Raw genomic sequence first — 12,030 nt, forward strand, 5'->3', positions numbered from 1 at the left:
CACCGCTGCCAGGAGCCTCTACTTTATCTTATGTTGGGCTGGGTGAAATAGAGGAATGGTGGTGGCGTGCAGCGAATAGCCCGTCTTTCTCTCCGCGAGTTTGAATTACTTCTGGCCTGTACCTATATACCCACCAAAATGCTAGAACTGCAATGACACATGATCGAGACGTGGTTTACATGAAGTTAGGGGGTTGTTGTGTAACTGGAGCAAACCTATATTTTGTATTTGTCCTCTATCCGGGTTGGTGACTGGTCTCTCGCAGGCATAGACAACCGAGATGAAAGTAAACAAGCCGAATTACTGTACGTATGCATAAAATAGAGGAACGGACCAAACACGTGCTAAAAAAAGAGAAGATTCGCTCATGACTTGAAATGAGATATGAAAACAGTTCAGAACGCCCAAATCCAGCAAAAGACCCACGCTCGCCAGCAAAGACAGCAAACCCGATACGCCTCTTTTCATGAACCTGCCATGTTTCGGCCCTGTCAGTATAGGTATCCACCGTTGTACATGATCAAAAGGTGGCAGTAGTGAAAAGCAATGATAGCAAGAGAAGAAGAAAAGAAAAAATACAAATAAAAAAAGCAAGATACAGTGGAAAAAGCAAGAAGACTAAAAGAGAACCGGGATCTGAGATCCAACAGAGTCTAGAAAGACATGGCTGTGGAAATACCCCGGTGAGGAGCGAGGACCTCCACAGGAGAATGGGAAGATGGAGAAGCGCAGATCATAAGAACATGATAGTACATCCATTAAAGGAAGCTATGTGCAGAAGCAAAAATTTGCGCTCATATGTGCAAGATGATAGGGGGGTATCTCCGTTGAAAGTCGGGCTGAAGATGTGTAGACGAAAAGCGAAAATAAGTGCTATCTGAGAAAGAAAAAAACACTGATTGTAGTTTAAGATACTTTCTTGAAACTGAAAGTTCTCCACCGGGGGGTATGGCCGGGCTTCGTATGGCTGGTGTGTTGGTCTTTGACCAAGGGCTCGGGGGCCCGGATGGGTTGTTTGGGTTGCTTGGGGTTGGAGATAGGTGGGAAATCTCTCGGAGAAGAAACCGGTGACTGAACTGGCTGGGCCTGGTGGATTGGCTTGATCGGCTGAACTGGTTTGCTGTATGGATGTTCTTCCTCCCTGAGTGGTACTTCTGGCACAACCTCTTGAAGAAGTGGTGTTGAGAGATCAGATGTTGAGAGTCGGGGCTCTCTATCCTTGCTGAGTCGGTGACTGAGACTGCGGCTGCTTCGTTTCAAAAAGCCGAAACTGCTCGACTTCCTTGGTGATCCATTCTCGGCGCTGAGATCGACACTATCGGCTCTGCTGGCCTCGATGGCTCTTCTCAACTCCTCCGTCTCTCGTCGGTGCAATTCTCGGTTGTACATTTCCTGCTCCTTCAGGCGGTGCCTTTCATTCTTTTCCTTCTCTTTCTCCATAGCCCGGCGTTCCTTCCGTAGTTGATGATCGCTCTTCTTTGGGCTCAATGGAGGAGCCGGTTCGTCAGGGATCGGAGGGAGATGCGATTGAACGGTTCGCGGCGAAGCTAGATGGGGCTCCGAGTGTTCTTCTGGATAGGTAGACAGTGGGGGTGCCGTTGGGATTCGGCTGAGAGGGGTGAAGGGGGCTGTATTCTCAGGAGGCACAGGTGCGCTTTGGGCATGAGACAGTGGTGGTGAGAAGGGAGATCCGTGAGGCTTTCCAGCCTCGCCTGTTTCGGTCGCTGCAGCCGTCGAGGCCTGGTCTTCCTCCGCCTGCTCTCGCATGACAGCCTCAAGAGTTGTCTCTTGATAGAATAGAACATAGGCACACGCCAATCCGGGTCGATCTCCAAAGAAGTTGCGTACGTAATTTTTGTCCACTGGTTCTACGAGCTCGTCGTCGAACAGCAGCCAACCACGGTCTTCGGTCTTGATAATGGCAACATAGTGGCCGTGATACGGTCCTCCACCAATATGAACAACCACCGCATATAATTCGTAGAGCCGGTCTGGATCCTCGGCATCGTCTGTGGTGTTAAACAGACGAAGATGGTAGGGATAGACGACGCGATGGAACAGTTTCTGCAGTCGCTGCAAGTCCTCAGTATACTTGAAACGCTTTAGATGCAAAGCCAACACACGAGGCAAACGTTTGATTTTCATCCGCTTCTCCGCTTCTTGTAGCCCACCGCAGTTGTCGCAGTGGAACTTATTCCGCTCACAGAGCATCTCCTCGGCCGAAAACTTTCGGAGACAAGAGGTCACGGACGAATGCTGCTCAAGATCCACCGATAAATCTAAAAACACCTCATCTCGCTGGGAGACCTTTTCACAAGTAAGACACTTAGTCTCGGATGTCAGAGTTCCCTCGAACAGCTCGTGAACCCATCTTGTGGTATTTGGTGACTTCGAGCCCGTGCTAGGTGTCACCATTCCTAACGAATCTGCACTCTCCGTTGGTGGTAAAGCCTTCTCTGTGAAGGCTTGCTTTGTGGCCTCGGTTTCAACATTGGCCACCACCTCATTGAGGAGCAAGTTCAAAAACTCATGCGCATCCTGGTGCATGGCGGTGCGAAACATTTCGTGTTCTCGTCGTAGAACGTCTAGGAACTGTTGCGGGCGAACGATACCAATGCGCGCTTGGCTTGCTACCACCGATTCGAAGATGTCCTTGAGCGAAGTGAAAAGGGACTCCGACATTCCATAGCTGGTCGCGTTGTTCTTGGTTTCTAAAATCGGAAGGGTCTGTAGCGCTACCTTCTTCTTGTATTCCGGTGACTCCTTGTCCTCAGGCTTCTGGTTTGGATTCGGGGGCACCCCGGCCTGGCGCGCGGATGGTGGGGAGGAAGTCTTTTGTTTGGCAGCCAGCGCCTCAGCTTCGAAGTAAGCAGCTGGGTTCTGATAACGTAGGTTCTTTGCGAGCGCAGCCTCGAGGCTGTCCATCGGTGTGCGTTGTGGGTAGTTGATGACGGCTTCGCGAAAGGGTACCGAGTAGTAGAGACATTGAAGGATTGAGTTGCAATAACACGTATTTCCATACTAGAACAAGCGCGGGGATTGTGGTCAGTGACTTGATCCAGACAGAGTCCGGGGAAGAAATCTGGGGACTCACGTTCTCCATCCCATAAAACTTGTCACTCCCGTCGCCACGGATGGATCCCATGTCCTGCAACCTCTTTTCTAGTGGTGAAATCTGCGGTACCTGGACGTCTTTTTTCACGGGTGGCGCCGTGGCCGGGGGGTTAGAAGCCTGAAGTGCAAAGTGCAAGTCAGTGGCGGTCCTAATCCGAATGGTCTTACGGGGTGCCCGAAGCATCTGCTGTGCTACCAGGTCGAAAAGAGCATGGCCTGTAGGGATGTATCGTTGTCACTCACCCCATTCTTGCCCTTTGAGAATAGCGACTTCATGATGGTTTAATGGTCGGTCGCACTCCGCATTGATGACGCTCGAAGCTCAGTGGTTGTAGATATCACAGTAGGTTGATCGACATAAGACAGAGTGATGAGAAGGGAATAAAGCGCGTCCGGGGAAATAGAGTGATCGTTGATCACATAAGGTTTCTGGGGTCCGGTGGAAATGAGAGGGGGCGGGAGAGAATGAAGTGCAAGTCCCCAAAGTTATGGGGTAATATGCTTAGGTGTTGGGGATATAAAATAGATTAAAGAGATCAAGGAAGTTAAGATAAATTTAGTAGAAAAAGAGAGGGAAATTCCCTGGAATGGACCCAATTTATTTTAACATACAAAACACTATGTGTATACTATGTAGTAACATAGTAACATAAGTAACATAACAAAAGTAATACAAAATGCAACAGAAACCTCCAAAACTGACCCAAAAACACCTAAAACTACAACTAAAACTTCTCTATCTCTTGACCTACCCCATTCATCTTAGCCTCTAGACTCCACGTGGAGACCTAAGGCAGGTACTGGTCCAATCGCCGAATTTTCTAAACTTCTCTACAACTTCTCAACAAAATTGAAGACAAGAAACATCGGCTATACCGGAGCCCCCATCTTATATAGCCATTGGCCACGCTCATTTCCCCTGCGGAGTAACCCATGTCCATGGGAGTGAGTTAAGAATCTCCTCTCTCATCGCTGAACCCAAGACGTTCGTGTTAGTGATTGGCTCTAACCTGTCATTCGCTCACGGGCCATGTGTCCACCCCTCGCATGGCGTAGCCACAATGGCCAATGATCACCTTCGCCATGGGGAAAAGAAGGTGGCGGTGGAGTCTCCCCTTCCAAAGGCGAAAATGTGACTTCTTGGGTGTTCCTTACATATTCCGTTGAACTCTGTTCTCAAATGTGACAGGGGGAAAATGAATCTGAGATTCCCAATTCCTATGACCTTCCAAGGTTATGAGGTATCTGTCAGCCTACAGGGTACGGACTTCGATCAATTTAAATCAGCGGGGTTCCGATAAGCGCCGCAATACCAATCCAGCGATACTAAGCCATTCCTTTCCACACCGACGCACGTTCCCGCGATGGGGTAATCTGGTTAATCTACCGTACATTAGGCTTCAACATCTGATCGAAAAGGATGACTCAAGATGATCTGACCGCTGAGAAAAAGTAAATTAAAGTACATATGCAATGCGACTCCGTTTCCAAATCTGTAGCGGTACATATATGGTGGGGGTGGCAAGCTCTCTAGGGGCTCGGTAAAAAGGCGCATGTTGGGAGATAATCAGTTCTATAATGACGTTGTTCTGTGGAGTATATTTGTTGCTTCAGAACATTTGAATTGATTTACGACATACATCATCATGTATGTAATCCATATATACATATATATGTGTCCGTGAATGTTGTACTATGTGTTACAGCATATATACAAGAAAATACTCATTTATGATGACCGCATTGGAATGTACAGGCCATGCTCCCAAAGGGGAAAGAGAGAGAGAGTATTTTCCCACAGCCGCATGAGGCACCTGGGCAACTAGGCGTCTCGGGTTTTTCAGCTTTCCAATGTAATTTGTAAAAGGAAATCCGGGGAAGTCCACAGCTCGGCTCCAAGGCCTTTGAAAATCTTGTCCAACAGGTTTAAAATTGCCTCTTTCAACCTTGGATCCTTGTTGGTGTCAGCTTACCTTGTGTGGACGTAGGTAGGCATAAATACATATATGCATATGTAATCAGATAATGGAATGGTATAAACAGTACTCCGTACATAGAACGGACATTTATATGCATCTCTTTGACTACATACATATTAACCTAAAGAAACGACAGAGAAGGAGTTGATGGAACATCCAGAGGGTTTGTCCGGATCAACCATTCGGAAGAACAACCCCTAAACAGAAAGATGCTCCGAACCAGCAGATGCCTCAGGAGACCAGGAGAAGCCCGGGATGAACCCAAATAATTTGGTTTCGCAGCGCCGTTCTTTTTTTTTTTATGCCGTCCATTTCTGTTCCTTCGCGCTCTATACAACGAGCAATTGCCAATCCATTTGGCCTGTCTCCCATTTCTTGCCTGACTCAGTGTCCCTCCCTGCAGAACCGTCGAGTCATCTCGAATAAAAATAATATCCCTGCCCCCACCATCCCCCACCAAATAATTTATCCCCGCTGCACTCGCCAGTTTTCCTCCTCCCATCGCTCCGCCGAATCAATCACAATGGCAAAAGATAAGGGTTCAAACTTCAACCTCAAGACCCCGAAGGGCACCAAGGATTGGGCCGGGTCCGATGCCATCCTCCGAGACCGCATTTTCACCACCATCGCAAACGTCTTCAAGCGCCACGGCGGTACCGCACTAGACACCCCGGTCTTCGAGCTGCGCGAGATTCTGGCTGGCAAATATGGCGAGGACTCGAAGCTCATCTACGATCTGAAGGACCAGGGTGGCGAGATCTGCTCGCTGCGCTACGATCTGACAGTGCCGTTCGCGCGCTGGCTCGCCATGAACGCCGACATCCGCAGTATCAAGCGCTACCACATCGCCAAGGTCTACCGCCGTGACCAGCCCGCCATTAACAAGGGCCGCATGCGTGAGTTCTACCAGTGCGACTTCGATATCGCCGGTACCTTCGACGCTATGGTTCCCGATGCCGAGATCCTGCGTATCGTCTGCGAGGTCTTCGAGGAGCTGGGCTGGAACGGCCGATACACCATTAAGCTTAACCACCGCAAGATCTTGGACGGTGTCTTTGCCGTCTGTGGCGTGCCCGAGGACAAGACCCGGCCTATCTGCAGTGCCGTTGACAAGTTGGATAAGATGCCGTGGGCGGATGTGCGCAAGGAAATGGTCGACGAGAAGGGTCTTGATCCCGAGGTCGCGGACCGCATTGAGAAATACGTTATGCACAAGGGCTCGCGCGAGCTGCTCGACTCTCTCCTGAAGGATGAGGCCCTCAACGCTAATGCCTCTGCCAAGGCCGGTCTCGAGGAAATGGCTCTGATGATGGACTACCTAGAGGCATTCGGCGTGCTGGACAAGATCTCATTCGACATGTCCCTCGCCCGTGGTCTGGACTACTACACCGGTGTCATCTACGAGGTTGTTACCGAGGGTTCGGCTGGTGTGCAGGCCGACGCCCCAGAGGCACAGAAGGCCGAGAGATCCAACAAGAAGAGCAAGAAGCTTTCCGAGGATGACGACCGATCCAACGACCCCACACTCGGCGTCGGCAGTGTCGCTGCTGGTGGCCGCTACGATAACCTCGTCGGCATGTTCCAGCCCAGAGCGCAGATCCCCTGTGTCGGAATCTCATTCGGTGTTGACCGTATTTTCTCCATCACCAAGGCACGTCTCGAGCGCGAGCAGAAGTCCGACGCCCTCCGCAACAGCGAGGTCGACGCATACGTCATGGCCTTCGGTGGTAAGGGCTTCAGCGGCATGTTGAAGGAGCGCATGGAAATCTGCCAGAAGTTGTGGAACGCTGGTATCAAGGTAAGCCGTTCATTTACGTTGTTACTGCTCGATTTGAATAAACACTAACATGCATATCTTAAGGCCGAGTTCTCCTACAAGCTGAAGCCCAAACTTCCCCAGCAATTCAAGGCCGCCGAGCAAGGCGCCATTCCCTTTGGTATCATCCTCGGCGAGGACGAGCTCGCCGCCGGCAAGTGCCGCATCAAGGAGATGGGTCTGCCCGACGGACACCCCGAGAAGGAGGGTGTCGAAGTCGAGATTGCTTCCCTGGTTTCCGAGTTGCAGGCCCGTCTTGCTAAGAAGCAGCAAGGTGCTGTCTCCTCTCTGGCGCAGCAATTGCAGGGCACCAGTGTTTAAACGATTCAACAATTGTTGCTGTGCATTTTTCATTTTGTTTTACTTTATAAGCGTGTTTTTCAGAGGAATTTTTACAGGGTTCCTCTTTTACCCTAAAATTATGGTACTCTCTTGCATTGTCGGGCTTGCAGCTCGATGGCCTATTAAAAGGACTGGGATGTTGTTGTTGAGAGAAAAGAACTAAAGGATACATGTATCTTTCATAGATTCGGACTGATGTCTTTAGTAGAATTATCAAAATACCCAATTCATTCAAGTTGCATCTCCCCTGTCCTTTGGTTTCACAAACTTCCTTTGATTGCAGACTCCTTGGGTTACAAGATATTAGAAGCTTTCGCTTGGATTGCAGACTCCCTAGGTCGTAAGCTTCACTTGGATTTCAGAGAAGTTCAGAGAAGCTTTAGCTTTAGTATAATATACCATGGTCGCATGTTAAATACGACATGCGCATGTATAAATATTGTCCAGCGAGGACATAGCTGAGCGGGTGAGCCCTCCTTCTGGAGAAACCCTCAACGATGTCCTCGCCCCCCAAAAAGCCCTCTCTTATCTTGCCGAGACAAAGTTCCGGCGGATTTCAGGTTGCGCGCTCGTTTCGCGCTGTTTCATCCTTTCTCCAAAACCAAAAGCCCTAGAAATGGGATATAGTCACTTGTTTCACGGGCCCCTCGCGGAGATCGTCCTCTCTCCTGCTTTTTTCAATTTTTTTACAAGGAACTGATAAAGTATGTATCTATCAACACCTGGTTGCCTGAAAATTCAGTTTCACTTTACCCTCAGTTTCACTTTATCCTCAGTGTCAAATTAAGGAAGTAATATGGTAGTACTATGTAGAAGCAGTGGGCTTAATTTCACTTTTCACTGAGCTTCTATGTAGCGAAAGTACAACTTAGCAGAAAACAAGGCTTGCATATAAAAAGGACTAAAAGTACAATACACAGAAGGAAAAGCCATACATATACACAGCCTCAACGAACAACACTGAGATACTAATATCCTTCCGCATTCTTCATCAAGAACGACTTCACAAAAGGCAGCCGATCAACAACACCGAGCCCAAGACTGCGCGCCCAAGCAACAGGCCCTTCTCCAGGAACATTATACATTTTATGCAGGAGATCGCAAGCACCTCCGATCTTCGCATTGGGCAAGTACCGCTCGGACGAGTACCTTTCGAGCGTAAGCAGATCACCGACATCCATTCCATGCGATACAGCATACTGGATAGTCTTCGAGAGCGAAGCAACATCTGCCAAGCCGAGATTAAGACCCTGGCCCGCGAGAGGGTGGATGACGTGCGCTGCATCGCCGACGAGCGCAACGCGCGGCGAGATATACTGCGCCGCGTGCCGGAAGCGAAGCGGGAAGGATGCCACTGTTCCGGTCTGCACGCCTGTTGCTGGGGGAGGGATCTGGGTTGGGAGGGATGTGTGTTGCGCGCGCCAGGCGAGTTCGTCTTGGTGGGAATGGGTGGAATCGGAGGATTGCATGCCCATCATATAGTTGAGGTCTGTCATGTCTAGACGGAAGGCAGCGTTGACCATGGCGAGGAAGGCCGGGGTCGGGAGGGACTTTAGGTAAGCTGCGTTCTCGGGGGTCGTTGACCAGACGAGAGTTGCGTGGTTATTTGGCAGGGGGAGGAGGGCGATTGGCCCGCCGAGAGCAGGGAGGAAGCGCTGGTATGCTGTGCGCTTTGAGGCCGGGAAGGGCTGGGTTGCTGGCTCTGCGAGCGCGAGGGTTGCGACGATGCCGTGACGGCCATAGTCCCAGCCTTGGGTGGGGATATCTGCGAAGGCGCGGACGGGGCTGTTTATACCGTCTGCGCCGACTAGCAGGCGGGCGGCGATGCGCTTGGGCGTCTCTGTTTCTGCAGCGGGTCCGGTAGGCTTGACGGTAACGACTGGCCAGGCTGAGAGATCGGGACCTTCGGGCTTGAGGTCTTTACCGTTCTCAATGGAGGCGACTGTTGCATTTGAGAAGAGGGAGAGGTTTTCATCGCCTGAGTCTGCGATTCGGCGCAGCAGGGCGCGCACCAGGTTCGCGTTCTCGGTCATTGTTGCTACAGTGCGCATTTCTTCGAATGGTGATGTCTCCATTGACCAATCGAATGATATTGAGGACCCGGTCTGGCCATCCCAGACCTGCATGTCCTGGTATTCTTGCACACGGGTAACATCAAGGCAGTCGTAGGCGCCAATGCTACGCAGGAACGACACGGTCGAGGGTGTCAAGCTGCTGACTCTGTTGGAGAACTGGTTTGGTTCGAGGTCCCAGGCTTTGGCTTTGTTGAGATCTTGGCTCTCGATGAGGGCGACTTTGAGCTTTGAGGTAATGGGCGATGCTCCTGTAGTAACATTGGATCAGTAGATGTCTTGCTTGTTTGCATTATGCTATACATACGAAGTGCGGCCAATAGCCCTAGGCCCGCGGGCCCGCCTCCAACACAAACCACGTCGTAGAGTTCCGGGGTATCGGATTTAGACCCGAATCGCCGCCGGCCGGCACCAATGCCATGCCGGCAGGTTGGGCAAACGTACGGCCGAAGTAGAGCTCTGGAGATTGGACGCATTGTGTTTGGTGATTGAAGGGTGCATCGGATGATCGAAGATAGAGGTGCAGTGCAAACAGTGCAAACAATGGGGGATTTGTATGAATCTAATGTTCCCCTAGCCTCGGTAGTGTACATACTAGTAATGGAGAGCAACAACAAACTTGCTTGCTCCTAATGAGTAGGTTTGGGCTTTTACCTTGGAGCCAAAGTTCGCGGTCTGATATCCTGAGGATATGCACTGCTGGGAATCTCTCTCTTCTTTTTAAAAAGAAAATTAGCTATTGACCCTTCAAGACATGGAACCTCATTTCATCGTTATTTTTACTTCATTTACTATTCAATTTAACTCGCCTGAGTAGCCGCATATCTGAGAAAAAAATGAAGAGTTATGATGGTATTGGTATGAAACATGGATTAAGCTAGAAAGCAACAGACATGAACTGCTATATCAGACCCGGTCCGGATAACGTCTCAAGCATGCTCAGACCGAGATACCTAAACGGCACCGGGAGCAGCCGCGTCGGAGTCATGTCCGGGCTCAGTTTCGCTCTCCATCTCTGTTACAAACCGCTCCCATGTAGATAGGACGCCCTGGTAGAACTGGATGTGTGCATCGGCGAAGGCCCCGAGTCCATCTCGGAACTCGACCGCCTTGATACGTTCGAAATCTGCGACTTCGCGGATGACCTCCTCATCGAACATCTCGGATGTAGTTTTGGCAGAGTCGACCTCGCGGGTCAACTCATCAATGCGGAGCTCAAGCTTTCGCACACGCTCGCGGCGGGATTGTTCGTGGTCGACGCCACGCATGTCCTCCATTTTGGAGCGGATGAAAGATGCTGGGGAAGAGGTGAGCGGGTTTGAAGCGTAATATGCAGATGGATTGGCAGCTAGAGAGTCACGCTCGGTCACGGCTTTATTGCGGTACTCGACCAAGGCTTCGAAATCGAGCTGTTTCTGCTCGCGCGTCTTCAGCAGGGACTTGAGGGACATGATATACGACTCGGTATCGCGCAGCGAGCCCAAGTAGTTCTGGTCGGTGTGATCTTTCAACCCGCGCATCCCGCGCGAGGTCTCTTCCACCGAAGCCGCGAAGACCTGCAGTGGCATCTCAATATCAGGCTCTAACGGAACGAGTTTGCGGAACTGTGTCGCCAGATCGGCATAGTCTGTCTCCAGATCAGATTCACGTCGCGCAACCCGTGCCACTGTCTTCTCCACATGTGATAGGTCTTCGTCTAGCTTATCTGCCTTCTCTCGCACCTCGATAAAGCGCCGGTCCGGCTTGTGCACTTTAGAGAAAGCGTTGACAAAAGAATCGGTAAAGTTATCAAAGATACCAGTGGCCGCACCATCCGATCCGGTATTTGTTGTCACCCGTGTCGAGTGCAGGCGCATATGCGCATTCCAGTCCGGCGACTCCAGGAAGATAGTGAGAAGAGGCGCCCGGCGAAGCACAGGGTGAAGCGTCAAGCGTTTCAAAAATCTATGCAGCGACCAAGCTCGTCGCGTTGTGAACTCCGGCCCGAACCGGTCTCCCCGCACGTACTCCATCTTGTGCTTGTCTGGGAGCGGCGGCACCGCGCATGCTGGGTATTCGCGATAGAGCGTCTTGTATAGGAAGTAGAAGTCGGTGTAGCGCCGCCGGACAGTAAATTCAGGCTTCTGGAATGATTTGAAGTCGGTCTAAATATGTTAGTGAAGCTCTGTTTGAGGGGATACAGATGTCGAGTGGTATAGGCAGCAGCTGCACTTCCACTCCCCGACAGTATATGCAAAGAAGAAAGCATACATGTGTGGTAACCAGGTACGAGATATATGCATCTTTTGTTCCGTCATTCTCTTTGAGCGGGGAGTCAACTTGGCACTCAAGAACGCCATCGCCGATGCCCGCTAGGTCGACGGCGTCGGCTAGCGGGCCAGCCTGGGGCTCTTCTTGGGCGGAGCTCATTCTCCGCTTGCCATTGGAGTCGTGGCGAGTTTCACTGGGCTCTGCAGCATCTGTGCTTGCAGTTGTTGGCCGTGAGACATCGCTGTCTGGATCGTGCTTCCAAGACACACTGTCAAAGTCGTCATGTTGATCCATCGTGGGGGTTTGTCGGTCGGCTGTGGTCAACCGGCTGATAGTTGTTGAAACCCCAGTAATGCCGATAAATCAATACTTGTAGGGAATGTTTGATCAAGAGCGATAGGGACTAAAAAGGTCAAAGAGGTGGAATGGAGGGGGCAGGTTTGGAGGTTGGAGCTGA

The 12,030-nt window shown here is 50.8% G+C and overlaps 4 protein-coding genes across 4 annotated transcripts; 1 reads left to right on the forward strand and 3 right to left on the reverse strand.

Moving 5' to 3' along the window:
* Positions 1 to 906: 906 nt before the first annotated feature.
* On the reverse strand, positions 907 to 3,390 carry creB (uncharacterized protein; the record flags this gene model as incomplete). Its single annotated transcript, XM_057249580.1, has 3 exons — positions 907 to 3,021; positions 3,095 to 3,277; positions 3,358 to 3,390. 3 exons carry the CDS (start codon positions 3,388 to 3,390, stop codon positions 907 to 909), a joined length of 2,331 nt encoding a protein of 776 aa, XP_057114012.1.
* A 2,226-nt stretch (positions 3,391 to 5,616) lies between these two features.
* Positions 5,617 to 7,230, forward strand: N7479_001884 (histidine--tRNA ligase; the record flags this gene model as incomplete). The annotated part of the gene is made up of 2 exons (XM_057249581.1): positions 5,617 to 6,891; positions 6,955 to 7,230. 2 exons carry the CDS (start codon positions 5,617 to 5,619, stop codon positions 7,228 to 7,230), a joined length of 1,551 nt encoding a protein of 516 aa, XP_057114013.1.
* Positions 7,231 to 8,219: 989 nt separating this feature from the next.
* Positions 8,220 to 9,799, reverse strand: N7479_001885 (putative ubiquinone biosynthesis monooxgenase (Coq6); the record flags this gene model as incomplete). The annotated part of the gene is made up of 2 exons (XM_057249582.1): positions 8,220 to 9,574; positions 9,631 to 9,799. 2 exons carry the CDS (start codon positions 9,797 to 9,799, stop codon positions 8,220 to 8,222), a joined length of 1,524 nt encoding a protein of 507 aa, XP_057114014.1.
* A 477-nt stretch (positions 9,800 to 10,276) lies between these two features.
* Positions 10,277 to 11,867, reverse strand: N7479_001886 (sorting nexin-4; the record flags this gene model as incomplete). The annotated part of the gene is made up of 2 exons (XM_057249583.1): positions 10,277 to 11,467; positions 11,574 to 11,867. 2 exons carry the CDS (start codon positions 11,865 to 11,867, stop codon positions 10,277 to 10,279), a joined length of 1,485 nt encoding a protein of 494 aa, XP_057114015.1.
* Between the last annotated feature and the right edge of the window lie 163 nt (positions 11,868 to 12,030).

Source organism: Penicillium vulpinum, assembly GCF_028829585.1.
Source record: "Penicillium vulpinum strain IBT 29486 chromosome Unknown utg000001l_segment0_segment0, whole genome shotgun sequence".
Taxonomy (NCBI): Eukaryota; Fungi; Ascomycota; class Eurotiomycetes; order Eurotiales; family Aspergillaceae; genus Penicillium; species Penicillium vulpinum.